The sequence below is a fragment of the Capra hircus genome, chromosome 14 (genome assembly GCF_001704415.2).
Source record: "Capra hircus breed San Clemente chromosome 14, ASM170441v1, whole genome shotgun sequence".
Taxonomy (NCBI): domain Eukaryota; kingdom Metazoa; phylum Chordata; class Mammalia; order Artiodactyla; family Bovidae; genus Capra; species Capra hircus.
In genome coordinates, this window is record NC_030821.1 from 21,115,583 (window position 1) to 21,143,458 (window position 27,876).

Below are 27,876 nucleotides of genomic sequence, written 5' to 3' on the forward strand. Positions count from 1 at the left end.
AGATGCTCACAGAAACAGTTCAAAGCTATGACTGATTGACGCTGAGATGTTGAATGTAGTTTCAGGGAAAGGAGCTGATGGTGCCATTCGTGCTGCTAGCGGTGCACGCTGCCTCTCAAGGGCTTGGTGCAAAACAAACGCTTAACTTTCTATTCTCGATTTTCGCCTTCTTTTTGTAATGGCGAAAATCCTCTTCGATTCTTTGCGATTTGGGGGTGAGCGGGAAAAGGCTTACTAATGAAAGCCTTTCCTAAAAGCCAGGTGGTGTGCAGAGAACTTTCGAAAAGCTGGGGGTGGGGGTGGGGGTGGGGGGTGGCGCGTACTTGTATCTCCAAGGGAGAACAATTTGCACGTGTGAGGTTTAAGCCCTGAAATATGATCAACCCTTTCTTATTTTATAAAGCAGGCTTTTGAATTCCACGTTCTATACCAATGAGGACCTTTCTCAGACTTTGACATCCATTCTGCTCATTCCTCAGTATCGGGGAAAAGGGGACGCCGGCAGCCAGACCACTTAAACCAGACTCCCTTTCCTCAAATCTGGTCCCACGGGAGCCCGGGCAAAAAGCATTCTTCTTAAGCTCTCGCCTCGCCTGCAGTACGCAAGAGGCAGGTGAGGACGAAGCCCTCCCTCTGCGTCTTTATCACTCGGTTCGGGGTGACAGCAAGGAGAAGCCCAGGGTCTGACTGTTCTCTTACCGGCGAAGCGGATCTTCACGAGGTCAAGCGGGTGCAGCGCGAGGTTGGAAAGGACCCCGCCTGTCACGCCCGCCACCAGATTCTCGTAGTGGACGTGGCGGAATATTGTGCTGCTCCACGCCGACCAGCCGGACGCCGACTGGCCCTGGCCTGTCATGGGCTCAGGGTCCGCTGATACCGCGGGCGTGGGACGAGATGCAGTGGCCGCCACCGTGGCGACGGTCGCCGCGCTGGAGCAGAAACCGCAGGGCACGAGCCCACTTCCGGCACCCGCGCGTGGAGTCACACTCGCGGAGGCGAAGGTGAAGCCGAGAGACCGAGGCGCACGAGTGACTGACTAGAGCGGCGCTGCCGCAACTCAAGCGGACGACGGAGAGTGGGCAGCGGGGCGGGGCGCCTCCGCCAAGGCCCCGCCCCGCCTCGCCCACCTCCGCGGCTGGGTTTAGGCTGAACTGCGTGGATCTGCGAACACAGATGAAGCACCGCCCCCGGCCAACCTTTGTCCGCGCGAGTACGGAGCGCCGCAAAGCCCACCTGAAGCCAGTTTCCGCTCCGCGGAAGTCACATGACAGGAAGTAGTCGGGAAGAAGCGGAAGTGGCATGTGTTGGTGGAGACGGCTGCTGCGGCAGCGGTAACTGGGGCCGGGAGGGATAGGGTCGTGAGATCCCGGGAGAACTGGCAGCAAAATGAAGGTGAAGATGCTGAGTCGGAACCCCGACCACTATGTCCGCGAAACCAAATTGGACTTACACCGAGGTGAGACAAGTTAGTTGGGAGTCCGCCTCCTTTGGATCCGGCCTCGGCTCCACCGAGTAAAGCTGGTTGGGGAGGGGAGACTGGTGTTTCATTCTCGTTGTTTACCTGTTTTCTTTCGCTAGGGCTCTTGGTTTATAAAGCGCTTCTGGTTCTGGGTAGCAGAACACTTGTCTTCAAATCTCTTTCCTCATAACTTTTGTCTAGTGGTCAGTGGCAGTTAGTTATATGGGGAAATGATTCCGTCTACACCGCTTTCAGCTGCTGCTCTCTGATTGCTCATCTGAACCTGGGAAAGAATCTGCCCGCAGTGTGGGAGACCCATGTTCAGTTCCTCCAGGAAGGTCCTCTGGAGAAGGGAATGGCAACCCACTCCAGCATTCTTGCCTGGAGAATTCCATGAGCAGAGGAGCCTGACAGGCTGCAGTCCATGGAGTCGCAAAGAGTTGGACCCAACTGAGCGACTAACATGCACACACAAAATCAAACATTGAAAGTGCTCAATAAATAGTATAATCATCATATCGCAACATTGTACAGTGATCAGCACTGGAGATTATTAGTGTTCCCTGCCCAGTAAGGGGGCTTCCCAGATTGTTAGTGATGAAGAACCCATCTGCCAGTGCAGGAGATGCAAGATATATGGGTTCGATCCCTGGATCAGGAGGATCCCCTGCCTAGAGATTCCCATGGACAGAGGAGCCTGGTGGGCTATGTTCAATGGGTTGCACAGTCAGACACGACTTAAGCAACTTAGCATGCATACACACACCCAGTAAGGAGCTTAAGAGGTCAGTTGAGCAAACGTTTATGATGCACTTGTTTTGTGCTCGGTATAAGAAATGTAATGAAGAATGTAGCGGAAGCCCTGCAGGTGAAGGCTTATAACCCAGTTGAAGAGCACAGTAGGACATAGAAAAGGAAAAGTTGTGTGTGTGTGTATGTATAGAGTCTAGTTAATTTGCAAGATGTATGTGTTCTATCACTTTCTGGTCATTTTGGAAAGGTTCTAGACGAAAGGTCTTCAGTGTTTTTAGTTTTAGTCCTCAGCATAGTCAGTGTCCCTAAGAAAAGGCTTATTGAATAGTATATTGAATGATTAGCTGAGGAATACCACAGGAGGTATTAAATGTGAATTATTTTATTAAGAGGAATCATTCTTATTTCAGTTCCAAGAAACTATGATCCTACATTACATCCTTTTGAGGTCCCACGAGAATATATAAGAGCTTTAAATGCTACCAAACTGGAACGGGTATTTGCAAAACCATTCCTTGCCTCCCTGGATGGTCACCGAGATGGAGTCAATTGCTTGGCAAAGAATCCAAAGAGCCTGGCTACTGTCCTTTCTGGGGCATGTGATGGAGAGGCAAGTATCACTAAACACTGACATTTTAAACTGAAAACAGTTATGTTACAAATATTCTTCCTTTAATTGTGAGTTACTGTGGGTTTTAATTGGTTTGATTTCATTTTTCTATGTCCTGTTTTCTTTTAATTCTTAAGACTAAATTTTCTTTGAATCAGTAACTTCAGTCGTTTCTTATCTAAACCTAAGAAATTAAAAATGTAGTTGCTTTTGGCTGTTTGACAGTAATAAGGCATGTTTACAATACAGATATTTAGCTGTGAGTTTTTTTCACAGAGTATGTTATTAACAATTCAACACTTAATTATTTCCCACTCTGCCAAGAAAAGAAAAGCTTTAAAGCACTTTTACACTAGAATCAACAGAGTATTTAAGAGATTCAGTTTTCTGCTTGTTGATGTTCGTATCCATAGACATTGCATATTTTTTTCCCAATGTGCCCAACAGACATTCTTCTGTGAAATTTAAAAAAATTTTATTTCGTTTATTTATTTATTCTATCTTTGGCTACACTGGGTCTTTGTTGCTGTGTGTGGGCTTTCTCTAGTTGCCACGGGTGGGGAAGGGGGCTACTCTTTGTTGCGGTGCTGAGGCTGCTTCTTGCAATGGCTTCTCTTGTTGCAGAGCATAGGTTGTAGGGTGCGTGGGCTTCGGTAGTTGTTCCGTGCCATGTGGGATCCTCCCTGACTAGGACTGAATCCGTGTCCTTTGCATTGGTAGGCAGAACCCCAACCATTGGACCACCAGAAAAGTTCAGCATTGCATTATTTTGATGTAGAGGATTTTGTTTTTAACCATCTGGTAGAGTGATTTACAGCCTTTTCGGTGTTGAACTTATTTTTGTTGGAATGTAGTACTTCTGTGCCTGAACATTTTTTATTTATACTTCACTGAAATTTCCTAGTATGTTTTATTATAGGTTAAAATTTGGAACTTGACCAAACGAAAATGTATTCGTACGATACAAGCACATGAAGGTTTTGTACGAGGAATATGTACTCGCTTTTGTGGGACATCTTTTTTTACTGTAAGTATAGTACAGTTAAGTCATTAACTTTTCAACATGTGTAGAACTAATCTAATTGAATATTTTCTGAGTTCATTTATGTGATCCAAGGCCCTTTCTGATTTTCACAATGCAAAATAACATTAAAACTCAGGTAAGTCTTGGTTTTCTTTATGTAATCCCGCCTTTCCCATACTTAAAAATTTTTTTATACCTAATTACATATTACATGTGTGTGTGCTAAGTCATTTCAGTCATTTCTGACTGTTTTCGACCCAAAGGGCTGTAGCCAGCCAGGTTCCTCTGTCCATGGAATCTCCAGGCAGCAATAGTGGAGTGGGTTGCCATTCCTTCCTCCAGCGGACCTTCCCGACCCAGGGATTGAACTCACGTCTCTTAGGTCTCCTGCATCGGCAGGCGGGCTCTTTACCATTAGTGTCACCTGGGAAGCCCAAATACATATTACTGAACTAATATTCTATAGAACAGTTAGAAGTGGGATTAAAACAAGATGAGTCGTTTGTACTTCCTTTGTCGGTTAGCAATAAGTCATTGAAGGATTTTTGCGTTTGATAAAATATACTTAACATAAAGTAGTTTACCATTCTTACCATTTTTAAGTGTACATTTCAGTGGCATTAAGTACATTCACATCATTGTAAAACCATCACCACTATCCATCTCCAGGACTCTTTCACCTTCCAAACTGATACGGTGTAACTGTTAAACACTGTAACTCCACATCTCTCACGCTTATCTCCTACCCTTGAGTAATTTACCTGGTAATTACTGTTGTGCTTTCTGTCCCTGTATGTCCCTATGTGTCTGATAATTTCACTTAATATAATGTCCTTAAGGCTTATCCATTTTGTACCATGTGTCAGAATTTCTTTCCTTTTTAAGGCTAATGCTCCATTGTGTGTATATACTACATTTTGTTTATTCACTCATCTATTAATGGATGTTTTGGTTATTTCTACTTTTTGGCCTTTGTGAATAATGCTACTGTGGTGTGCAAATATTGAAAGTTCATTGAAAGTTTTTAATAGGAAAATGACAGAGTCTGAGTTGAGCTTTGAGAGGATTAATTTGACAGCTGTGAGTGATCAGTTTGGAGGCAGTTTTAATAGTCTGCATAAGCAATAATAGAGCCAACTCTGGAGAGTGAAAATAACTGAAAGTAGTTGTTAGGTTTAAAAACATTTTTATTTTTAGAATTAGGAACTGTTTTATTGCAGTGTAACTGACGTACAGTACTACAGAAGTTTAAAGTTTACAGCACAGTGGTTATATCCATCCTGAAGTGATTATCACAGTAAGCTTCCTGAACAGTCATCATTTCATATAGATACAAAATTAAAGAAATAGAGAAAACGTTTTTTTCTTGTGATAGGGACTCTTAGGATTTAGTCTCAACAGTTTTCCTATGTTACATACAATCATGTTAATTATGTTTGTCATGTTGTACATTACATCCCTAGTACTTGTTTGTCTCATAACTAGATGTCTACACCTTTGACTGCCTTCTTCCTATACCCACTGCCCCAACCCCGCACCTACGGTAGTCACAAATAACCATCTTTTTTTCTGTACGTTTTTTTTTTTGTTTGAGAAGTATAATTGACCTACAATACTAGGTTGGTTCTTTGTGCACAACATAGTGATAATATTTCTGTGCATTTCAAAATGATCACCACAATAAGTCTAGTTGTGATATGTCACCATACATAGATGTCCATAGTTGTTGACTGTATACTCCACTCTGTACACATACTCTGCAGCTAGAAGTTCATACCTTCTAATCTCCCTCACTTATTTCTCTCATCTCCCCACTACTCTCCCTGCTGGAAACCACCTAATTGTTCTCTATATTGATAATTCTGTTTGCGTTTTGTAATGTTTATTCATTTGTGTTTTAGAGTCCACATGTAAGTGAAATCATACAGTGTTTATCTTTTTCTGACTTATTTCACTTAGCGTTATACCCTCTAGGTCCATCAGTGTTCTTTCAAATGGTAAGATTTCATTCTTTTTTTAAGGCTGAGTAATATTCCATTATGTTTATAGAACACATTTTCTTTATCCATTCATTTGTTGTTAAGCACTTAGGTTGCTTCCCTATCTTGGCTATTGTTACTGATGCTGCAGTGAGTATAGGGGTGCACATATCTTTATATCTTTTCTAGTCAGTGCTTTTGTTTTCTTCCAGTTAATACGTAGGAGTTGAATTGCTGGATCATACGGTAGTTCTAGTTTTAATTTTTTGAGGAAGCTCCATACTGTTTTCCATAGTGGCTCTACCAGTTTGCACCCACCAGCAGTGCACAAAGCTTCCCTTATCTCCACATCCTCACCAACACTTGTTACTTGTTGGCTTTGATAATGATAGTTTACTGTGAACAATGTCAGATTCGTGATCTCCAAAGAAGATTTAGCTTCAGGACCAGGGACCAGGCTTGATCACTCAAGCCTTGATCACTTTTGTATAGCAGTTTTACTAAAGTGAAAAAGGGACAGAGAAAGCTTCTGACACAGACACAGAAGGGGGCTGGAGAGCACCCTCGCTCACTAGTCTATGCAAGGCCGTATATACTTTTACCAGACCCCCTCCGACAATATACATCTTAAATTAACAAGATTAGAACTAACAATAGAAAGATGTCACCAGACCCACTTCCATAATATAGATTTCAAGATGATAGGATTAGTCAGAAGATTCTTAAGAAGGAGAAACATTCTGGAGCAAGATACATTGTTATATTGACTAAGACAAAGCAATGTAGGAAAAAAACATTTGTCCTTTTCTCCTTCTTGAGATCCCCAGACCCCTTTCTCCTCCTAAAGGACTCTGGACCCCTTCCTCCTCCTTGGGGACCCTGTACTTATTATCAGCCTACCTAGGAATTGACTCTCTCAATAATAACCATTCTCCATTCTGACAGGTATAAGGTGATATACCTCGTTGTGGTTTTGATTTGCATTTCCATGATGAGCAGTAATGTTGGGCATCTTTTCATGTACCTATTTGGCATCTGTGTATCTTTGAAAAAAATGTTTATTCAGAGCCACTGCCTATTTTTTGAGTTTTTTTGATGTTGAGTTGTATGAGTTCTTTGTATGCTCTGGATATTAATCCGTTATTGGATATATTGTTTGCAGATATCTTGTATTTTTACTTTGTTGATAGTTTTTTTATGCTGTGCAAAGGCTTTTTAGTTTGATGGAATCCCATTTGTTTTCCTCGCGTGAGGAAACATATTCTAAAAAATGGAGTAAAATTGATGTTTATGTGATATCTTGAACATACCTGCCATGTCCCAAAGTCTAAATTACCGTAGTTTGTTTCCTTAACTTTCATTTGGGCTAAGGTGCCAGCAGTTCTGCCCACCATTTCTTTCACCATCTCTGTAACCGCAGCTCCAGTGAAAAGGCAAGCAATGCCTATACTAACATTATGAAAATAATATTATCCTTACGGACTCCTGAAAAATTCTTATGATCCTTCAGAAGTCTACATTTTACAGTTTGAAAACCTCTGCATTAATATTGATAGTTTCTGGAGTTTTGAGTCATACAAAGAAAGACTTTTCCCATGCCAAGATTATAAAAATGCCTTGTCTCTAGTATCTTTATGGATTTTGTTGCGTGTTTTACTTTTAAAGTTATCTGGAATTATATTTTTATATCAGGTGTCACATTGGTTTCTACTTTTTAAGTGACTAACCTGATCTCACAATACCGTTTTATTGTAATTCATTTTTCTTCCTAATTTGAAATGTCATCCTTATTACAACATGCAACTTTTACAGTCTTTATGATGTAATATTATTTCTACCCTTACTCTTGTTTTGCTCTATTCATCCTATTTTATTTTAAATTTTATGCATTTTATATGTTTATCACAAATCTTTAACAAGGTGGGACATAAATGAATATATACAGTACTGGAAGAATGTGGTATATGTTATTTTTTAAACTAAAGATGTTTATAATTTTGATGTATGTGTTGGCAAGTTTACCGTTTATAACTGTTCTTCATTATCATCGTAAATATTTCTAGGTTGGTGATGACAAAACTGTGAAGCAGTGGAAAATGGATGGACCAGGCTGTGGAGAGGAAGAGGAGCCATTGCATACAATATTAGGAAAGGTACAAAAATAAATTGACCCCTGCTTGGGCTACTAGAATTCTTCTCTTTTACCTACAGTTATTTCATAATTTCAATTTCATAAAAAGGTATCAGAAATCAGACACTTCAGGCTGCAATACTTTACCTGTTTTAAGCAATAGTTAATGCAATCAAAGGGTCTTTGTAGTTAAAGAATTTGAACAGTTCTTTGGTGTTCGTTGGAATAGGGTTCTGTTTCTATTTTTATTTTGAGGAGGCAGCGAAACATTTCCTATAGCAAGAACATGGGAGGAAATCTATAAGATAAAAGGTCAGAAAAAAATAGTGCTTCAGCTTCTCATTTATATCATGGATCTTTCTCAAAGCTCAGCGTTTACTTGAAAGTATTCTTTAGGAAATTAATAAATTTAATAGTGTGCTTTCTATATAAATCTTATTTACATTTCTTAACAGCATTCTGCAAATCACTTGATATAGTTTAGTTATAACTTAAGTTATAGCTTAATAATTTGGATCATTTGCCCTACCTATGTTTTTTAATCCTTATGTTTTGATAGTAAGGGAAATTCTAAAATTAGAATTAATCTTTAAATATTTCATCTTTAAAATTTTTTTTGTCATTTTAGTATTTAGTATATATTTAGGTTCTGCTCTTCAGGCTTCAAGAAGTTCTAAATTTTTTTTTTTAATGAGAGGTTTGGCCCATGATCAGGACTTTGCTGAATTCTAATGGTCCATCTAAATGTTCTTTAAGGATGTGGAAGTGGTATATTAGTATAAAATGGAAATAGTTTGTAGATGGTAAAAAATTAGTAATTCCTGAAAGAAAATTTGTTTCATTCTTGTAAAATGTCTTATCACTAGGAGTTCCAAAGATTTTTGAAATAGTTAGTGTTATCCCTTCTCTGTGGTACTGGGGGTTAATTCTTACTGTGCAGAAGTGTGTAGAGACTTGAACAGAAATAATTCTAAATCTGCAGATGCTGATAAGAGTTCTTAAAAGCTTAAAGTATTGGCTAAATAGTTGCCTTTAATTTGCTTTCCAAATATTTTTTACTGTCTAGTACAAAGGTAGACTTTAATCTGGCCCTGAATAGATGAGTCACATATTTTAAGTAAATAATACCAAATTTATGAGATTTTATTGCTTTTAACAACCTTAGCGTCCATGCTTGCTAATTTTGTTTCTCTCTCTAAATTTTGATGCAGTTGTTTGTGTTTCTTTCCTGGGAATCAGTATTTCATATGTTAAATGTGGAATTAAGTTTTTTAGAAATTACCTTTTGTGTTTCATCAGTTGATTCCAAGATCCTTCAATACCCAGTGACGATTTAAAAATTACTTCAATGCTATGTATTCAAACTTAATTAAATACATCCCATGTTAACATTTTTCTTTATTCCCAGAATGTGTGATAAGGAACATCACTTCTTATGGTAGAATTTTCTCCTTTAAGTAAGGGCTTTAAAGAAGTGTCTTAGTGAACAGGGATTTTCTTAAGCACATGAGAGTGTAGAGAAATATATTTTAAGATATTATTCTGTAGAGTTGAAGTACTAATGAAAAAACTCATCTGTAACAACCTCTCTGCTTTTAAAGACAGTATATACAGGAATTGATCATCACTGGAGAGAAGCTGTTTTTGCCACATGTGGACAGCAAGTAGACATTTGGGATGAACAAAGAACCAATCCTATATGTTCAATGACTTGGGGATTTGACAGTATAAGCAGTGTTAAATTTAACCCAATTGAGGTAATGCTCCTTTTTGAAATATGTTCTGCTTATTGTTTCTTTATTATCATATAATTTCAACTCTATTCAGGAAAAACTTGAATGTGTGATCCAAGAATTTTCTGAATTTTAGTGGTCCTCTCCCGTTTGGTCATTGTTCCAGATTATGTCTGAGTTCCACTGTCTTTGGTCAGATCTCGACACGTTAGTCCACAGTTTAGCCCCAGACACCAGTGTTCAGCACTGTTAGAGGCGGTGTATGCGTGTGCTCATGGGGTAGATCTCAAGCACATACGATCCTAAGAAACTTTCAGTTTTATTTGTACCCTCAATACTCATGTTCCACAAAGTGAAAGTCGCTCAGTCGTGTCTGACTCTTTGCGACCCCATAATTATACATGACTATACAGTCCACGGAATTCTCCAGGCCAGAATACTGGAGTAGGTAGCCTTTCTCTTCTCCAGGGGATCTTCGCAACCCAGGAATCGAACCCAGGTCTCCCGCATTGGAGGCGGATTTTTTACCAGCTGAGCCACAAGGGAAGCCCCGTGTTCCACAGATTACCTTTTAAAAAAAAAGTTAATTATTCTTAACTCTGTTGGAGGTCAGAAGAAGTGTTGAGCATTGTTTTCTTTAATTATTTGTGCATTACAAGGACATCAGTGCTTCCGAATAATATGTGTGGTTATTTTTCTACTACATGATAATTCATTATAATTCTATTTTTCTTCGCTCAGAAGACTAAATTGTGATTCCTAATTCTTTCCAGATCTAAGGGAAGAGTTAGAGATTAGCCTACTTACTGTTTATTTAGGTCCAAACTTGGTAATGGAGGTTGCCCTGAAGGCTAAGCCAGCTCCTGGACTCCAGACCTTTCCCTGAGCTTTTTCTGAATGCATAATAACTGATAAACTCACTGTCCAGAAGACTCAGTCAACATGCCTTTTCCTGAAGGAAGAAAAGGAAATCACCTTGTATGAGCTGGTTTTAGAAGTTATCAGGAGATTATCTTGTTAGATGGCACCAGAGAAAATTCTCATCTGCAAGTTTTGCATTTAAGAGATTGTAATTGACAAAAGGAAGAATAAAAGGTTGAGTCAAAGTAGCAGGGTATAAGACTGAGTGAGGGGCTTCCTTGGTGGCTCAGTGGTAAAGAATCCACCTGCCAGTGCAGGAGACATGGGTTCAATCCCTGATCCAGGAAGATCCCACGTGCCAGAAAGTAACCATTGAGTCTGTGCTCTAGAGGCTGGGAGCCTCAGCTACTGAAGCCCATGTGCCCTAGAGCCTGTGCTCACAAGAGACGCCACCGCAGTGAAAAGCCCCTGCTCACCACAACCAGAGAAAACCCTGCACAACAAAGAAGACCCAGCGCAGCCCAAAATAAACAAAATTATAACAATAAAAGTATTCTTAAAAAACAGTGAGATGCGGTAGTGTGATGTGAACTTGGCTTTGAAGTCTTACTGAGAAATCAGTCAGAGGATACCCCCTTCCTTCAGCCCACACCGGTAAACACACTTCTGGGAGAGGCTGCAGGGTTAGAGCAGGGGTTAGCAAGATATAGTTTGTAAGGCCACTGCCCGTTTCTGATTTTTATTTTTTAAGTTTTTTTCTGGAACACAGCTGTGCCCTTTTGCTCATGTATTGTTTGTAACTGAGTTTGCACTATAGAGTTGAATAAACTGCAGAAACCATATGGCCCCACAAAGCCTAAACTATGTCCCCTATCGCCCTTCACAGAAAATGTTTGCCAATCGCTGGGACAGAATATCTGTCTGTTTTCTCTGTATCTTCCTCGCTCCATCCTCCATCTCCCTTCCCTGGGTTCCCTGTGATTGTCGAAGTGAGCCTTATAGACCAGGCCACAGTGACACTGGGCAGAAGCAGGCTACAAACATGAGTGACTTGTGAGAAAATTTAACGTCTTACCTTGCTGTGGACCTAGGCTCGAACTGCATTTCCTGCCAGTATGCCTTTGCGTTGACCTTTCACAAGTCATAATTTTTCTCTGTATTTGTCTATTTTTAAAATGAGATTAATTGTGTCTTCCAGTGTACTTCTTAGGTTTGTTGGAAGTGTCAAATGTGATAATATATGTGAATATTTTTAAAAGGTGCTACCCAAGTTTAAGATGGTGGTGTTAGGCTGTTTATAAAAAAACAAAAACAGAAGGAACAGATACTGATTTCTGCTTCCCTAATGGGTAAATGAGATCTTTTGTTTCTCTGTTTTGGTCAACACCTGTGTTAGTAGAGCTGATGGCCGATCCTAAAATCATAATTAATGATTAGTGATGACCTAGCAACCACGTTTCTCAAATTAGCCTGTATAAAAACTCTATTTGTTCAGATGTGTGTGTATGTGTGTTTTATTAACCTTATGACCTTGACTTGGTGTTAAAATCAAATGGTGTGCATGTCTCTTCCCCTGACCCTGTATTAAACTTCATGGGGGGGGCATGTTGCTGTGAACAAATGGAGTGTATTTGTCTCCTCTAATCATCACTAATTAATTTTCTGTTAAAATATTGAAGCTGAGGATTCTGATAAAGCCAAAAGTTTATTCTGAGAATTGCTACATTTTACAGCATTAAAATCAGCTTTCCTTCTTGGTAGAATTTTTTGCTTTGCTCAAATTCAGGTCTTTATTTTTTGAAAACAGTACCTGGTCAGACCTTAGAGTGAAATAACGAGAAACTAAGAAAGGTTGAGAGGAGTCATTCAGTAGGGAAAAAGCTCAGAGAGGAAGCAGTTTAAAAAGAGTTTTGGGAAAGAGCTGAGATCCTGATGGTAGCATTGGCTTTATGAGCTTTACTTGAACTGTATACACAAATGTAGCAGGCTCTACAGCAGTTTAGTAAATAACTCTTCTGGTTCCTTTTATGCTTGTGGTGGGAATACTATAAGCAGAAGACAGGAGTTACATCAGGAACAATGGGTGAGGAGGAACGGTGCTACCAGGGGTGGGATTTGGGATTCCATTGGTAGGTGGAGAGCTTATTTTCACTTAATACCAAGAATCATTTAACCACTTGACACATTTATAACTGATTTACAAATAAATACTTGAAACATCTTGAAACCACAGTTGGACAAAGGACAGGCCTAGTTTATACAGAGTTAATAACCATGAGGAAATGTCTAACTGTTAATAAAGCAATAATTTATACAGTCGCCCCTCCAAATCCATGGGTTCTGCCTCTGTGGTTACAGAAGGCCGAGTGTCAGGGACTTGAGAATCCTTGGATTTTGGTATCCTGTACCCAGTCACCCACAGGTACCAACAGATGACTGTATATTTAGGAAATACTACCATAGATAAAACATTTTTAAATGATACTTAATATTGCTACCCAGTGTAGTAAAATTAATATATTTCCACATTGCGATGCTTACTGCTATAACTCTCTGGAAAAACCATTACCTCTAAATAGCATAAACCATAAAATTATTCATACTTTTTGATTAGAGTGATGCCACTACTAAAATCTTACCTTAGGAAAAGAAGATCTAAATGTATTCAGATGTTTACTGAAGTGTTATTTACAATATGGAAGCACAGGAAGCAGGTCTAAGTGAAGAAGGGGTAAGTAAAATATATTGTTATAAAATAGAATGCAGAATACCTACCGTATCATCTCAGACATCTAAAATACACGCATGGGGATTTAATCATGAAAATCTTTGGCTTTGGTTGCCAAGGTTATGAGTGATTTGTTGTACACTCTTACAATGGACTTTAGTGTTACAACTTTGTATCTTAAAGGTAATTAAATCATTTGTTCAGGAATGGACATGGTTTGCTGCCAAACCTGGCTTTTAACTGATAATTGTTACACTTATTTTTAGACATTTCTCTTGGGAAGTTGTGCTTCTGATAGGAATATAGTACTATATGATATGAGACAAGCCACTCCTCTGAAAAAGGTGAGTTTCAATTTGTCTTTTACTTTATACAGTTGTTAATGCATCCTTTTGTGAATTGAGTGACTGAAAATACGGAGCAAATGTTTTTTCAGAATTAAAAAAAATTCTTTTTAATAGAGGTGTTCTTAGAACCCAAAGTGGTCATAATGGCATTCCCTCTATTCCCTGTTGCTTTTTAGAGACCCGTAAATTTCCATGAGTTACTCTATTCTAGTCTTCTGTTTTCCATACTGCCAGAATATTTTAGACACCTAGTTTGTACTCACTGAATGGAAAGTTCTTAAGTGTTGCATCCTATTAGTCAGGTCCTGTGATTATCATAGTGACACACATGGTATTTTATTCCAGAAAGTTTTATAACTAATTCACGTAATCACCTTTATTTGTTTAGTTACACCCCAGTGGGTACCAGTTTGACGTTTTTTTTAGACAGGCACTATCCTGTTCAAGGTGTCAGATTTCCCAGCAGTTCTGGGACTTAGATATCACAGTTAATGAAACCTTAAGCTGATTATGAAGAGGAAGGAAATATTATTAGTAAAGAGAGGAGTGCCATTATAAGTAAACAAGCATATGGTTGATTGCAAGTGCTGGAATTGAGAGAGTACCGGAAGAGCTATACCTTGTTAATGGACTTCAGGTCTGTTATCAGACATCTCTGTGCCACATGTAACAGAGATGCTTTTAATATTTTTGTTGTTACCAAATCATTTTTATAACATAATAAATTCAGAAATATTAGAAGTAGAATATATTGATTGACATTTGAGCTAGATAAGTAGAATAATCTTTCCAAATTTCACTCATCCATGTTATATGGTGGGAATAACATGCATGAACTTTTTGGTGTTAAGACTTTAAGCAGGTAACTTAATCTGTGTTTCTTCTGTGAAATGGTGATATTAGTAACTGCCTTACAGCCCAGTGGTAAGAATAAAACATTAAGCGTTTAGCAGAATGTTAACATGGAAGTGCTAGTTTTTGTTTATTTGGTTTTTGTCTTTTTTATTGGGGTATAGTTGCTTTACAGTGTTGTGATGGTTTCTGCTATACAAGTGAATCAGCTGAATGTAAACAGATAGCCCCTCCGTCTTGGACCTCCATCCAGATTCCTTACATCCCACCCACCCAGGTCATCAAAGAGCACCAAGCTGAGCTCCCTGCTCTGTGCAGCAGGCGTTCCCACTAGCTGTCTGTCTTACACATGGTAGTGCGTATATATGTCAGTCTCCATCTCCTAATTGATTCCACCCCTGCACCAAAGGACTAGTTTAATAAATAGTCGTTTCTGCCCCTTTCAACCCTACCTTCTCAGTTGTTAGTAATAGTACTTTACTACTTCGGGGTTGAACTTTTGTTACATATGTCTCGTCTTCCCAACTACACTATAAGCTTTTTGAGGTCAAGGGACCATTTATTAAGCATTTTTATATTTTTCAGTATTTAGCACTCTGCCTGTGTGTTCAGGAAGCAAATTATTGATTTTCTTTTCCTATTGCTCTGAGCCAGATACTCTGCACATAATAGGTGGTTACTGAAGTATTTGTTTAAATCAATGAAAAATGAAGAAAAGGAAATGAAGTAGGAATTTATCCATTTTAGAGGGACTTAATTTCATAGTAATGGGTTAGTGTATGTTTCTCAGGTCATCTTAGATATGAGAACAAATACAATTTGCTGGAACCCTATGGAAGCATTCATTTTTACTGCAGCAAACGAGGATTACAAGTAAGTTTCCCTTTTCTTATAACTTAATTTCTATCAGAAGTGACTCAACTGTATATGTCTTATTAATGAAATTTTCCTAGGTAGTATTCCTTCATACACATTAGAAAATTACCATTTGTTTTCTTAAAAACAAAGATTTCCCAAAATAGAGAAGTGCTTCTTAAAAAGTATTCTTAGTTTTCAAAATGATATAGATCAGGGACAATAAAATTTGATCTATGGACTCAGTGCTGTCTGCTACCTGTCCCTGTAAAGTTTTATTGGAATATAGTCACATTTATTTATTTTTCACTTTTTAAACTTTTTATTTTGCATTGGCGTATAGCTGATTGGCAGTGTTCTGACTCAGCCATACATCTTCATGCATCCATGCTCCCCCAAACTCCCCTCCCATCCAAGCTGCCACATGACATTGAGCAGACTTCCATATGCTATACAGTAGAACATTTCTCTTTTTCTGACTCACTTCACTCAGTATGACAATCTCTAGGTCATCCCTAGACACATTTATTTATGTATGGAATATGGCTGCTTTTGTCCTATAATGCCTGAGTTGAGTAGTTGCAACAGAGCCCGTATGACCCACAAAGCCAAAAATGTTGATTATTCGGCCCTTTTCAGAAAAAGTTGGCTAATCCCTGACATTAACCATATATCAGTAAATAATGACTGAATCATACATGTTTTAAGAACCTAAAAATGCCTGCAGAATGTGTAAGCAGGTGATTGTTATCCATGTTGTCATGTTATCAGCCACCACTGTTACTTCAGTAAGACAAAAGGAAAAACTGAAGTTTCAGTCTTCACTAATATTTACAGATACATTTATCTGTGACTCTTTGTAAAGGAGTAACTTAGCAGCTTATGTTCTTGACCTGGATGGAATTTTATGATTTCTTATATACTGCTTTAAAACTTGCTGAAGCATTTGACATTAGCTCACTTTATCTTTTCAAGATCCCTATAAGATGAATAAGACATCTATGTTATCCCCTTCTTATAGATGAGGGTATTGATGTAGGGAGTTTAATCTCCTAATGAGGAAAGAATATCTTACTCATATTTTTTTATCCAAGCATTTATTGTAGTGCTATGCATATGATGGATTCTTAACACGTGTTTTTTTGCAGAAGGTGGAAATTTGTCATTGGATTGAACTTTAGATCTTCTGTATTTAAATTCTTTGTTCTTTCCACTACTGTTAGTTAAGAAAGCATAAGTTAGCTCAGAAATAGGATTTATTACATGATGCTTTAGTGGTATTAAACTAAAAGCATAATTTACAACTTTTCTGTATAGCTCTCATCAACTCAAACTACTTAATTGAAATTCTTTTAGCCTTTATTAATGTTTGAAATTAAATGCCCTTGTTCCAGTTAAAAGCAATAAAAAAAAGTCCAGCTGACCAATCTTACTAACATTTCTAAATTAGCTATTTGGGAAAAATAGAGAGTATCTTTAGAATTTCTCAATTTTTGCCTCGGAAATAATTATATATGGAAGCTGAAATAAAGAGTACATCACTTATAAGAAGTGACTGTTAGAGTACCGTAATTGCTCTTACTTGAAAGTGATTTTGCTATGTAAAATCACTTCATCATTTTATTTCTTTTCTTGCCCTTTAAATAATCCTGTGGCGATTTAGAAATCCAAGTTCAAGTCTAGACCCAACCAGTAACTATTGTAAAAATATAGATAAGTCATATTTCATCAGGTAATAGGGTTGAACTGTAGTATCCCTGAAGAATACTGTGACTTGAAACTTTGTTTACAAAAATATTTTGCATCCAGATGGGTTGATTTGCTTGGAATTCTAACAAGTTCTTAACCTTTTTCTCATGTAGAAATTAAAACAATTTACTAAAAAAAAACAAAACAAAAATTTGCTAAAAACAAGCCTGGTTGAAAACCACTGCTGTAGATAGGGAATATACAGCAGTTGTCAGCTCAGAAATTTAACCTCGGTGATCAGTATGACCTTGATTGACAATCCTGTGTTATGTTTGAAGATCATAAAAGAAAGCAGTGACTCATCTCTTGATGCGAATTTCATGGTTATTTGAAAATTGTTACCTTTAGCATCAGTGACTTTTTCTAGTGAAAATAATCTCTACTAAGTTTTTTTTTTTAATTTTTGTTTTGAAGTAATCTTAGGCTTACTGAAAAGTTACAAAAAAGGTACCTGTAAGACAATTTCCCCAAATGTTAATGTCTTAGGTCACCTTAGTTCAATTAGCAAAACCAAGAAATTAACATTGGTACAATATTGTAAACTGTAGACTTTATTCCATCACCTGTCTTTCCACTAGTGTTCTTTTACTGTTCTAGGATCCAGTGCAGGATCCTACATTGCATTTGCATTTGATTACCCTCTCAGTCTGCTCACTGACTTTCTCAGTCTTCCCTTTTCTGTTATGACCTTAGTACTTTTGAGAAGGACTGACTTGTCAGTTATATTGTAGACTGCCCTTAACTTGGGTTAACTGGTGTTTTCTCATTATTTCATTGAGATTATGCATCTTTGGCAAGAATACCACAAAATTGATATCCCCTTCTTGGTGCATCAAATCAGGAGTACATAATGTCGGTACATCTTATTACTAGTAATGTTAACCTTCATCACTTAGTTAAGGTGGTGTCTACCAGCTTTCCCCACTGAAGTTACTATTTTCTTCTTCTGTGATTAATACATATCTGTGGGGAGATCATTTAAAATTTTGTGGATATCTTGTTTCTCCTTAAACTTTTCCCCTTGCTAATATTTGCATCTGGAAGTATTTTGATGTTAGGAACTTGGTTACAGTAATTCTGTATCACTACTGCCCATCATTTATGTTGGTGCATTTTAAGCACTGCTCTTCTAGCTGTCAATTTAAAAATTTTAAACCTCGAAAATCATGAAGTCATTGTTCTTGCCAATTGTGTACGAAGTATAGTTTTCTAATTTTAGTACACCCTTTGAAAAGCTGTGCTTGCTCTCATGTATCACTGATGGAGTATAAATTAGTGTGATTTCATTGGAAGTGATTTATCAACTCAAAAACCTTAAAAATGCTCATGCCTTTGAACTTAATAATTCTAATTGTAGGAATCTGTCCCATTAAATATCAAAAGTTATAATAAAACACTGGAAACTTCACTAACAAATAGATTTAAATATAAATTTAAACAGATTATCAATTATTTTAACTCATTTACATATGAAAACATTAAAATATGTTCAGAGATTAATAAATGCTCATAATATGCTACATGAAATATCAGTATAGAGCTTTATACAGTAATATCTTAATTGTATTAAAAGGCACATAATCAAATAGCAGGGTTAAAAGAAGCATTTACACCGTGCTGACTTTCTCTGGGTAGTGAAATTAAATGCAGGTTTTGTACTCTTCATGGTCTTGGAGTTTGCACATTTTCTACAATGAGATTTCTGTTTGTAAGAATTAAAGTGTGTAAGTATATAATCTTAAGGAATAATAAAACGGTTGATATTTTTCCCTATCCCTTATCTGCCGTGTGAAGAATTGAGCTATTTGTTTAGATGTGCTTTATTTATTAGCTAGCCCTCTCAAATTCGCTAATGTCTCTCAGTACTGCATGTGCATTTTTTTAGCAGAAACTTGTATCAAATAATTAAAAACTCTTTTACAGCTTGTATACTTTTGATATGCGTGCCCTGGATACTCCTGTAATGGTACATATGGATCATGTGTCTGCAGTGCTTGATGTGGATTACTCTCCCACTGGGAGAGAGTTTGTGTCAGCCAGTTTTGATAAATCTATTCGAATCTTTCCTGTGGACAAAAGTAGAAGCAGGTATGTGACTACCAGTAAACATTTGTTTCTGTTTGACTTTTTTTCCCCTGCCTAGATCATCATGTATCTTTTTTGAAAGGTTATTTGGTGGACAGAGAAGCCTGGTGGACTCCAGTCCATGGAGTCGCAAAGAGTCTGACACGACTGAGTGACTAACACACACTGGTTTTGTGTATATGATAGAACTCACACTCAGGTGTTGTGATGTGGGGTGCTACCTTCTGCGTCATCTGTGAGCAAAAACATCGGCCTACTGGGCAGATTCTTCATTGAACAGGATATTCAGTTCAGTTCAGTCGCTCAGTCGTGTCTGACTCATTGCAACCCCATGAATCACAGCATGCCAGGCCTCCCTGTCCATCACCAACTCCCGGAGTTTACTCAAACTCATGTCCATCGAGTCGGTGATGCCATCCAGCCATCTCATCCTCTGTCGTCCCGTTCTCCTCCTGCCCCCAGTCCCTCCCAGCATCACAGTCTTTTTAGCTTTATATAATTTATTGATGTGAAATCTTAGTGTTTGCCTTAGGGCAAAACCTTTTTGAGTGTTTTATACTAATTTTTTAAAGTAAAGGCTTTATTTTTTTTTTAGGGGAATTTTAGGTTTACAAAAAATTGAAAGTAGAGAGAGTTCCCATATATCCCCAGCTGCTATGCATACAGAGCCTGTTCCATTCCAACATTCCACATAGGGTGGTACTTTTGTTACCTCACCAAAACGTAGGATGAACCTACACTGACCCATCGTAATCACCCCAAATCCATAGTTTACCTTAGAATTCACTCTTCAGATCATATATTCTATGGGTTTGGATAAATGTATAATGACATATATCCATCGTGATACTATGATGGAGAGTATTTTCACTGTCATGAGATAGAATAAACTTTTTAAAAGATTTTAATTTGATAAGGAAGAACTTAAGTTTCCCCTAATACAGTTTAAGAGCAGTTAATAGTACCTTATATTTGTTGTTTCATGCTTATTTAAATTCAACTCTCATACACTAAGGCAAAAATGAAAAAGAGAAAAATTAACGGTTCAAATGGTCAGGACAAGTCTCCCTCCATCCTCGTCTAGTAGATACATGCTCTGGAATGATCAGGAGATGGGAGATCTGAAAACGCAGCTGTCGTGTGCTCTGTGTGTGTGTCATTGTTTGTGTACATTGAGTGTAACTGGAGTTGAAGATGTTTTGTTTCATACAGCTTGGCCCTCTACTACGTACATTACTGAATGTAGTGAATATACTTGTACCACCATGTTATATATTTCACATGTTATTGTATTGAGGTAGTTTATAGTAAACTGGCATTTAAAGGTTTTCAAGGATACTTGTTGACTGCATTTGAGTTGTTGCTGACTTTAAAAATTAACTCCTGTGAAATACAGCCCCCTATATTAGTATGCTGTGATTTAAGAGCATTTTATGCATATTCAAGGCAAATCCAAGTAAACTAGAAGAGATCTTACCATAAAAATGATAAAGGATTATGGTGGTGTCACTCACTCTTGATATAACCACCTCCATTTTGATACAGTAAAAGTAGAAACATTAGAATTTAAAAGGAACATATATTCTCTCTAAAATACTATACATATATATATGTCATAGATACACACATGCCATGTCCATCTATTTTGCGACCCCATGGACTGTAGCCTGCCAGGCTCTTCTATCCATGGAATTTCCCAGGCAAGAATACTGGAGTGGGTTGCCATTTCCTTCTCCAGGGGATCTTCCCAACCCAGGAATCAAACCCACATCTCCTGTGTCTCTTGCATTGCAGGTGAGCTCTTTACTGCTGAGCCACCAGGGAAGCAAGTTTGGGAGAGCAACCACCCAACATACACAAGACATGTATGCATACACGTTTATATGTATACTTACTTGGGTGACCTCGTCTTGCTTCAGTATTGGAGAAAATGCACATGGTGAAAGATAACAGAATGACTGAAAGCTGTAGAAAAGGAAAGGAGAAAACTAAGCAGAATCAGGGAAAAGAAAGACCAGAGAACCTCTGTACTGAGGCTGGAAGGTGATGATCTGTGCTAGAGAACAGCAGTGTGGAGCTGGTGAAACAGTTTCCCCAGCTTTATAAAGACTGATTAGCAGTCTTTATGGGACCCTTCCTTCACTTAAAGCTAGAGAAAGGGCTTTCAGTTTGGTGTTGTAACTATAACAGGGTGGAGAAATTTCACCATTTAAGTGCAGTGATGAGAATTTTGATCATTACTCTTAATGATAACTAACCTGGCTTCTACTGTTGAAGGGGTCTGATCTTCCTGAGCAAGTAATGTTTGTTTTCACAGGCACATCCTCCTGACTCAGGAGTCTTGCAGGTGCCTAGCCTGTATCTGCATCACCCTGAAAGTGACAGCCTCCTTAGAGTTTACACTGTAGGCACCTCATTTGCCTCACCCTTGTATTCACAACCAAGAGATCTTGCCCACAGAGCCTCTTCAGGGTCACACAGCTCCACACGATTTTTGGTCATAGCCAACCTGCTTGTCTAACTCTTTGGTGTTTTTTCGTGTGATAGTTGTTATCTTTCTCTTCTCTGACTTAAGGAAGCCATATTAATTCCTAAACTTTTTCATATCATCATGAATTGCTAGCAGATAATTGTCATCATCATCATCATGTGCATGATTAAAAAGGTATTTGAATCAAAAGTATACTGAGCGGATGTTCTGGTGACTTTGATCTTCATTTTGTCATTTTCTGTTTTGGACTCTGGGGTTGGTTCTTATGTGACTGTTGAAACTAACTTGATATTCTTGTCATGAATGGTTTTTGGTAATTGTTCAGTTAGGCCCAAGGCAAGGCTGATAGTTTCTATTCTTCTCACCTCTCTGGAAAAAGAATCAAGAGAGTGTGGCCCTCCATCATGTCTTGACACCAGGACCTCCAGAGGTATTAAGTAGGACAGTTCTAATATGATGCATAAGCAGACATAAGGATCAAAGGTGGAGTACAAGAAATGGGAAGTTCAGGCACCCGTGATGTCCAGAGCCCCATAGTTGAGTTCAAACTGATTATTCTAAAACCAGCATGGGCAATTAAATGCAAGTCTAGTTAAAAGCTCAGATTATTCCAAAATTGTATGAAGTGAGTATCCCATTTCTAGGAATTGTCTCCTGTTTTTTGAAGACTTTGTAATCACAATTTAATACGTGCTACTTCCTGTTGGGTTTACTTATAAACAATATAAACAATACTCTCTCTGACCGTTACCATCATCTGCTGGAAAGCTGCTTCTGGTTTGTTTGCATGATCTGCTCTAGTTTCCTGTCATTACAAAAACATCAAATAATACAGGCAGTGCATTGAATGATCTGTATTTTTAAAAATATTTTCCTTTCAAAGAACTAGTCACTAAAATATATTTTTAAAGTAAATTTTTACCACAGCCAAAAAATAAAGAAATCTTAAAAAAAAAAATAAAACTTGAGTAGGTTTTCAAAAACTACAGTTAAATCAATATTTGAAGGTAACTTCTATGGATTTCATTCAATATTTACTTAACAAACAAGTAAATTCAGTTGCATTCACGTGGAACAATTCTTTTAGCTTGACTATGTATGTAAAGAATTTAAGTTTTTAAATTATTTATCTCCACAAATAGTATAATTTATAATGAACTTTATGTATCTGTTCTGTGTACAAGCATAAGCACATCTATAAGTTAAAACTAGTTCACCATTAAGGAGGATTCTTAGTTGGCCAAGTAACTGTCCACTGGATTTGTCTGGTCTAATATCAATACATGAACTGATGTAATGTATGCAGGTTATTTTTAGTGGTTACCAAAGCCTAATTGAATTTCCTGATATTTGAATTCAGTATATTGCTGTGGGGAAATGGGAATCTTAAATAGGTAGAGGTGGTAAGAATTGCGTCTTGTAGAAGCAGAGCATTGAGAGGAGAAAAAGCAGTCTGTCTGATCTAGTTTTTCTTTTAACAGTATGTTCGTTCTAACCATCGACTCTTTTAGAATTGTGTCATATGGTTTACGTTCATTCAAGAGCTCAAAATGTATCCGTTAGAAATAGCGTAATAGACTACTTTTCTGAGTGTACTTCAGGAATGTTTTTATAGATAACAAAATCTATTGATTTCATCATCCTATGTGAGTTTTCCTTCACTGTGCAGAACTGGCTGAGCGTATTTCCTTTGTAGTGTGGATTTTGAATCACTTAATCCAGATAAGGAAGTTTTACTTTTCCAGGAGTCTCATGTTTTAATTTTTTCTGACCTTGTCTTTTACTTGCTTTTTAATGCTCTGCTTAACACTTCCTAATATAGTATCTTCTGTGAATTCACTTAGCATGTTTCACACCTTTCCAAATAGGTAGGCTATTTGACATCACCATTTACTAAATGATCCTTACCTCAACTCATGACTTCTGTAGTCCTCTCTTTCTTTTCACATATGTAAGTCATCCACTCTCACTTTAATTAATTAAACTTTTTCAACAATTTGACCAAAACAGAAATCAGACATTAGGATCAGCGTATCAGGATGTGTTCTTTGAATGCTGTTGAGTATTTTTTTTCCAGTGAAATGAAACCCAAAGAAGTGTGGTGGTTGATCTTATTGTTACTCCAGCTCCAGTGTATTTTATTTGTGTTACATGCCCACAGTTATTTTGTGATCTTTTCTGGATATCTAGTTTTGCTTGGTTTGTTTATACTCATTTTTTCTTACTGGATTATAACTTCTCTGGGGGCAGGACTTTTTTATAAGTTCCGCAGCACTTAGCATAGAATCTTAGCAGTATGGTTCAATAAAAATACATTTAAATGTATTTTAATTTCTCTTTTATACTCTTTCAGGACTCAAAAAATGTTACCCTGATACTTGATAGGTAGTTGGTTAAAGAAAATCTGTACCAGATTCCTAAATGTTTTAACTTAGTTCCTCTTCTGTAGGGAAGTCTATCACACAAAGAGAATGCAGCATGTTATCTGTGTAAAATGGACTGCTGACAGCAAGTACATTATGTCTGGATCTGATGAAATGAACATTCGTCTATGGAAAGCTAATGCTTCTGAAAAGTTGGGTGTGGTAAGAGATCCTATTTTCTTTCATTATCATGCAGCATGTTTCTGGTGTTATTGAATATCATTATATTATAAAGAGAATTTATTTCAAGTGCTTTAGTTGTGATAAAAGGAAATAAGCTAGCTACGAAACAGACAAGGTTGTATTGAGGTTCGCTTTTTTCATGTCAAAGGCACCTTCAGAGTTCTTTGTTTTTGTTTTTGCTGTTGGCCGCACTGCATGACTTATGGGCTCTTAGTTCCCCGACTAGGGGTTGAACCTGGACCCCCAGCAGTGCAAATGCTGCGTCCTAACCACTGGACCACCAGGGAACTCTCCCAGAGGCCTTTGTTAATTCAAATGTTTGATCACATTTGAGCCTTCTCGTTTTTTTGTATTTTCCTTGAGGTAGGGAGAGAAGATGTAGGGACTAGAGGCTTAGAACTTGGAATGCGTATTCTGTTAAAGGAATAGTAATCAGGCAAATCAAAGGCTGCAAGTCTCTGTGGGGTATCAATATTTTAATATCAAAGACACAGTAAAACACTTAATACACAGCTTCAGACTTAAAAAAGATTTGATGAAAAAAAAAGATTTGATGAAAATATAACAAATATTACTGTTGACTAGCAACCTCTGGGTTGTGAGTTATGGTTGATTTCTGTTCTTAATGTTTTTCTAAATGTCTCATGTTTTCTATAAGAAAGATACAGCGTGTTTATATCTGAAGCAAATAGTAAGTTTAATAAGGAAAGGTTGAGTGTGGTTTATTTTCTGCTTAGCCCTGGAAGGAAAAGTAAGATATGAAAATAAGTAATTAAAGATAAATTTATTTTAGGTTTAACGATTATTAAAGTACTACACTATGCCTAGGTTTATGTTCATCATTAAATATTCCTCTAAGTCATGTCATCCTTAACAATTATTAGACAAAGGCTGGTTATTATGTCATCACTTTTGTTTATGTTTCAATAATTTTTACAGAAAAAATTTTTGAGTGATTCATTAAGTGCTTTTTCTGTGTTACGTGGACCAACTCAGTGGTCCACAGAACCTAACTCCCTAGGCACTGCTCTTTTGCACCTGGTGGCATCCATCCATCAATACATTGTAGGCACCCTGACTAAAAGGAAATAGCAGAGCTGGTATCAATAACATATCCTTGTAATGGGTACAGTTTAATGTAACTGTACAGTTACGTTAGTAATTTTGGTTGCATGTCATAAATGTTGATAGTTTTTTGGGGAAATGTTTCTTCCTACCTCTGTTGTACTGAAGCAAAAAGAACGCATCATTCGTGAAAATATCAAAATGTTTTTTTTTTTCAGCTTACATCACGAGAAAAAGCAGCCACAGATTATAACCAGAAGTTAAAGGAGAAATTTCAACATCATCCTCATATAAAACGTATCTCTCGTCACCGACATCTGCCAAAATCTATCTATAGCCAGATTCAGGAACAGCGCATCATGAAAGAAGCTCGTCGACGAAAGTATGTTTTGGAGCATTTGTATCTCTCTCAGTACCGTTTTCTAACTCTCCCCTCACATTCCATCAAAACCAAACAAAAAATGTGCCCATCAAAGGAATAGTTTATGTGTTGTTGTACATCAGAGGTGGTTTTGAATACTCCTCTGGGCTCTTTCCTGATAAAAGGGGGAGCTCTGATTATCTAACATGGTGAGAATTTTCATTACCTGTCTTTGGGAATATGTTTAAAGGGCAAACAATGTCAAAGACATACATATCAAAATTAGAAAAGGCTCTACTCATACTAAATAAACTATTGTAAATAGAGTGTAAAAGATTTCCAATGTAGCTGGAATTAAGAGGTAATGTGGATTTTCTAGCTTAAAGACTGGCAAGAATATTTGTTAGATAAGAATTTATCTAATATACTTGCTTCATCATCACATTTGGAATCTAGCGTTTTGGCTCTGAAGCAAAATTTCGATCATCACCATCATTTCCCCTGTAGAATATTCTTCTCTTTGCAATCCTTGAATTCATGTAATATATTACAGAAATTCTAAGAAAGAGTTTTTTTTTTTTAATTAGGCAATGCAAATTGTTGTTATGTTGGATAGATGTTGGAGTTGAGTCAATTTTAAACATTTTAATAACTCGCAGCAGGTTTTTAAGCTTAGTAAAGGACACTGATGTAGTAAGAGAAGAAGCCAATAAGTTAACAAAAGTTGATTTCTAAGTGAAGATCGCTCAGTTGTGTCTGACTCTTTGCGACCCCATGGACCGTACAGTCCATGGAATTCTCCAGGGCAGAATACTGGAGTGGGTAGCCATTCCCTTCTCCAGAGCTGCTACTCACCTACTCTCATGAAAACTTTTTTTCAGTGGGTAGTTTCTGGTGAAAGAAAATGCCTTGTAATTTTTCTGAGAAGGTTTTCTTTGGTTAGGGTGACTTCTTGTAAACTTAAAATTTGTGTATTTTGTTTAATTTCTAGGGAACTGAATCGTATCAAACATAGCAAGCCTGGATCTGTGCAGATGGTGTCAGAGAAGAAGAAACACATAGTGGCAGTTGTGAAATAATATTTGGTATTCTTACCAATACTAATGTATAATTATTTGTTACATGTTGATTTGTGAACTTTATAAATAAAAGTACTGCCCCTCTTACAACCACAAATGTTTTAGTTATATGTGTAGAGTTTAATTGTTGCACATTTTTGCTGTCTTGAAAACTTATCTTTAAAGGTGACCTGGTTGATAAGACTATCCAACATGCTATTCTTGATCTTCTTTCTTCATTGAAGAATACAGAATTTACAAACTAACTTATTTTTTGCTGTTAGACATTACAGATATACTTTCACTTTGACCTGTTATTTTAGACACTCTACATTTGAATTTACATCTAAGACCAAACATCTCTTGTTACCTTTAATATTACTTTGGATAATTACCGCAGTGATTCTTCCTAGGATTCCATATGACACATAGAAGAATTTTGTCTGAACTTTTCTCAAGTGAACTTATTTTCTGTGTTTTATTTATATTGGGCTTTTTGAGACTGTATAGTTGATTAGCCTACATTTATATAACTTTTATAAAAACTTACAAGATTATAAAATATCTTTTTCTCAGCAATATGACTTTGTTCCATTTCTGCTAAATCATTTATTTTTAATCTCAGTAATCATAAATAGCTCTGTGTGACACAGATTGGGGTTTTTTTTTTAACCCATCATCAGCTTAGTATTATGAATACGTACAAAACTAATTTTTAGGAAATTATGTTTAAAAGAAATTAAAAATCCAAAGGAAAAAATATGTTAAGAATACTTATAGTAAAAATATTTAAAATACAGCAGCGATGATAAATATCAAAATCTGGAAAGTGAGAGCAGGATTCAATCAGGGTGGGATACACGGGAGATTTTTTAACTCTTGATAAGGTTTCTTTCTTCAGCTGTGTGTACATTCTATTATTTTTTATGCTTTCTTGGATATTTTAAATATTTCATCGTGTTTTTCTCAAAGCTGATAAAGACATCAACCATCTACCTTTTAATCCTTTGGAGCTATTGTAGGACTCAAAATTCTTGATTTATAAGGTGAACCAAGTTCTCTTGTACATCTTACACTGCTGTTAGTTTGGGTGTGGTTTCAAAGAAAATATATTGATCCATAAACATGA

General features: G+C 37.2%; 2 protein-coding genes and 1 non-coding gene across 4 annotated transcripts in view; 1 reads left to right on the plus strand and 2 right to left on the minus strand.

Annotated features, from left to right (window-relative positions):
- SLC25A32 (solute carrier family 25 member 32) overlaps positions 1-1,254 on the minus strand; it is a 39,456-nt gene extending 38,202 nt beyond the window's left edge. Inside the window, exon 1 of one of the 2 annotated variants that reach the window (XM_018058335.1) lies at positions 700-1,254. In XM_018058335.1, coding sequence (XP_017913824.1) covers positions 700-856 — 157 coding nt within the window. In that variant the 5' untranslated portion in view covers positions 857-1,254. The remainder of the gene's footprint in view (positions 1-699) is intronic. The other variant, XM_005689179.3, reaches the window with a different exon arrangement.
- On the plus strand, positions 1,284-27,876 carry DCAF13 (DDB1 and CUL4 associated factor 13). The gene is made up of 11 exons (XM_005689178.3): positions 1,284-1,456; positions 2,623-2,822; positions 3,742-3,849; positions 7,889-7,978; positions 9,558-9,713; positions 13,545-13,622; positions 15,268-15,350; positions 19,005-19,169; positions 24,107-24,242; positions 25,547-25,710; positions 26,681-27,876. The coding sequence occupies exons 1-11, from the start codon at positions 1,387-1,389 to the stop codon at positions 26,766-26,768; spliced, it is 1,338 nt and encodes a 445-aa protein (XP_005689235.1). The 5' UTR covers positions 1,284-1,386; the 3' UTR covers positions 26,769-27,876.
- On the minus strand, positions 24,478-24,550 carry TRNAA-UGC. Its single transcript has one exon. It is a non-coding gene; the product is annotated as a tRNA-Ala (tRNA).

Excerpts from the sequence above, each read along its gene's own strand:
- DCAF13 (XM_005689178.3), top strand. The coding sequence starts at position 1,387 with ATGAAGGTGAAGATGCTGAGTCGGAACCCCGACCACTATGTCCGCGAA. Across the intron at positions 2,823-3,741 it reads CTGGGGCATGTGATGGAGAG|GTTAAAATTTGGAACTTGAC; the intron begins GCAAGTATCACT and ends GTTTTATTATAG. Across the intron at positions 13,623-15,267 it reads AAGCCACTCCTCTGAAAAAG|GTCATCTTAGATATGAGAAC; the intron begins GTGAGTTTCAAT and ends TATGTTTCTCAG.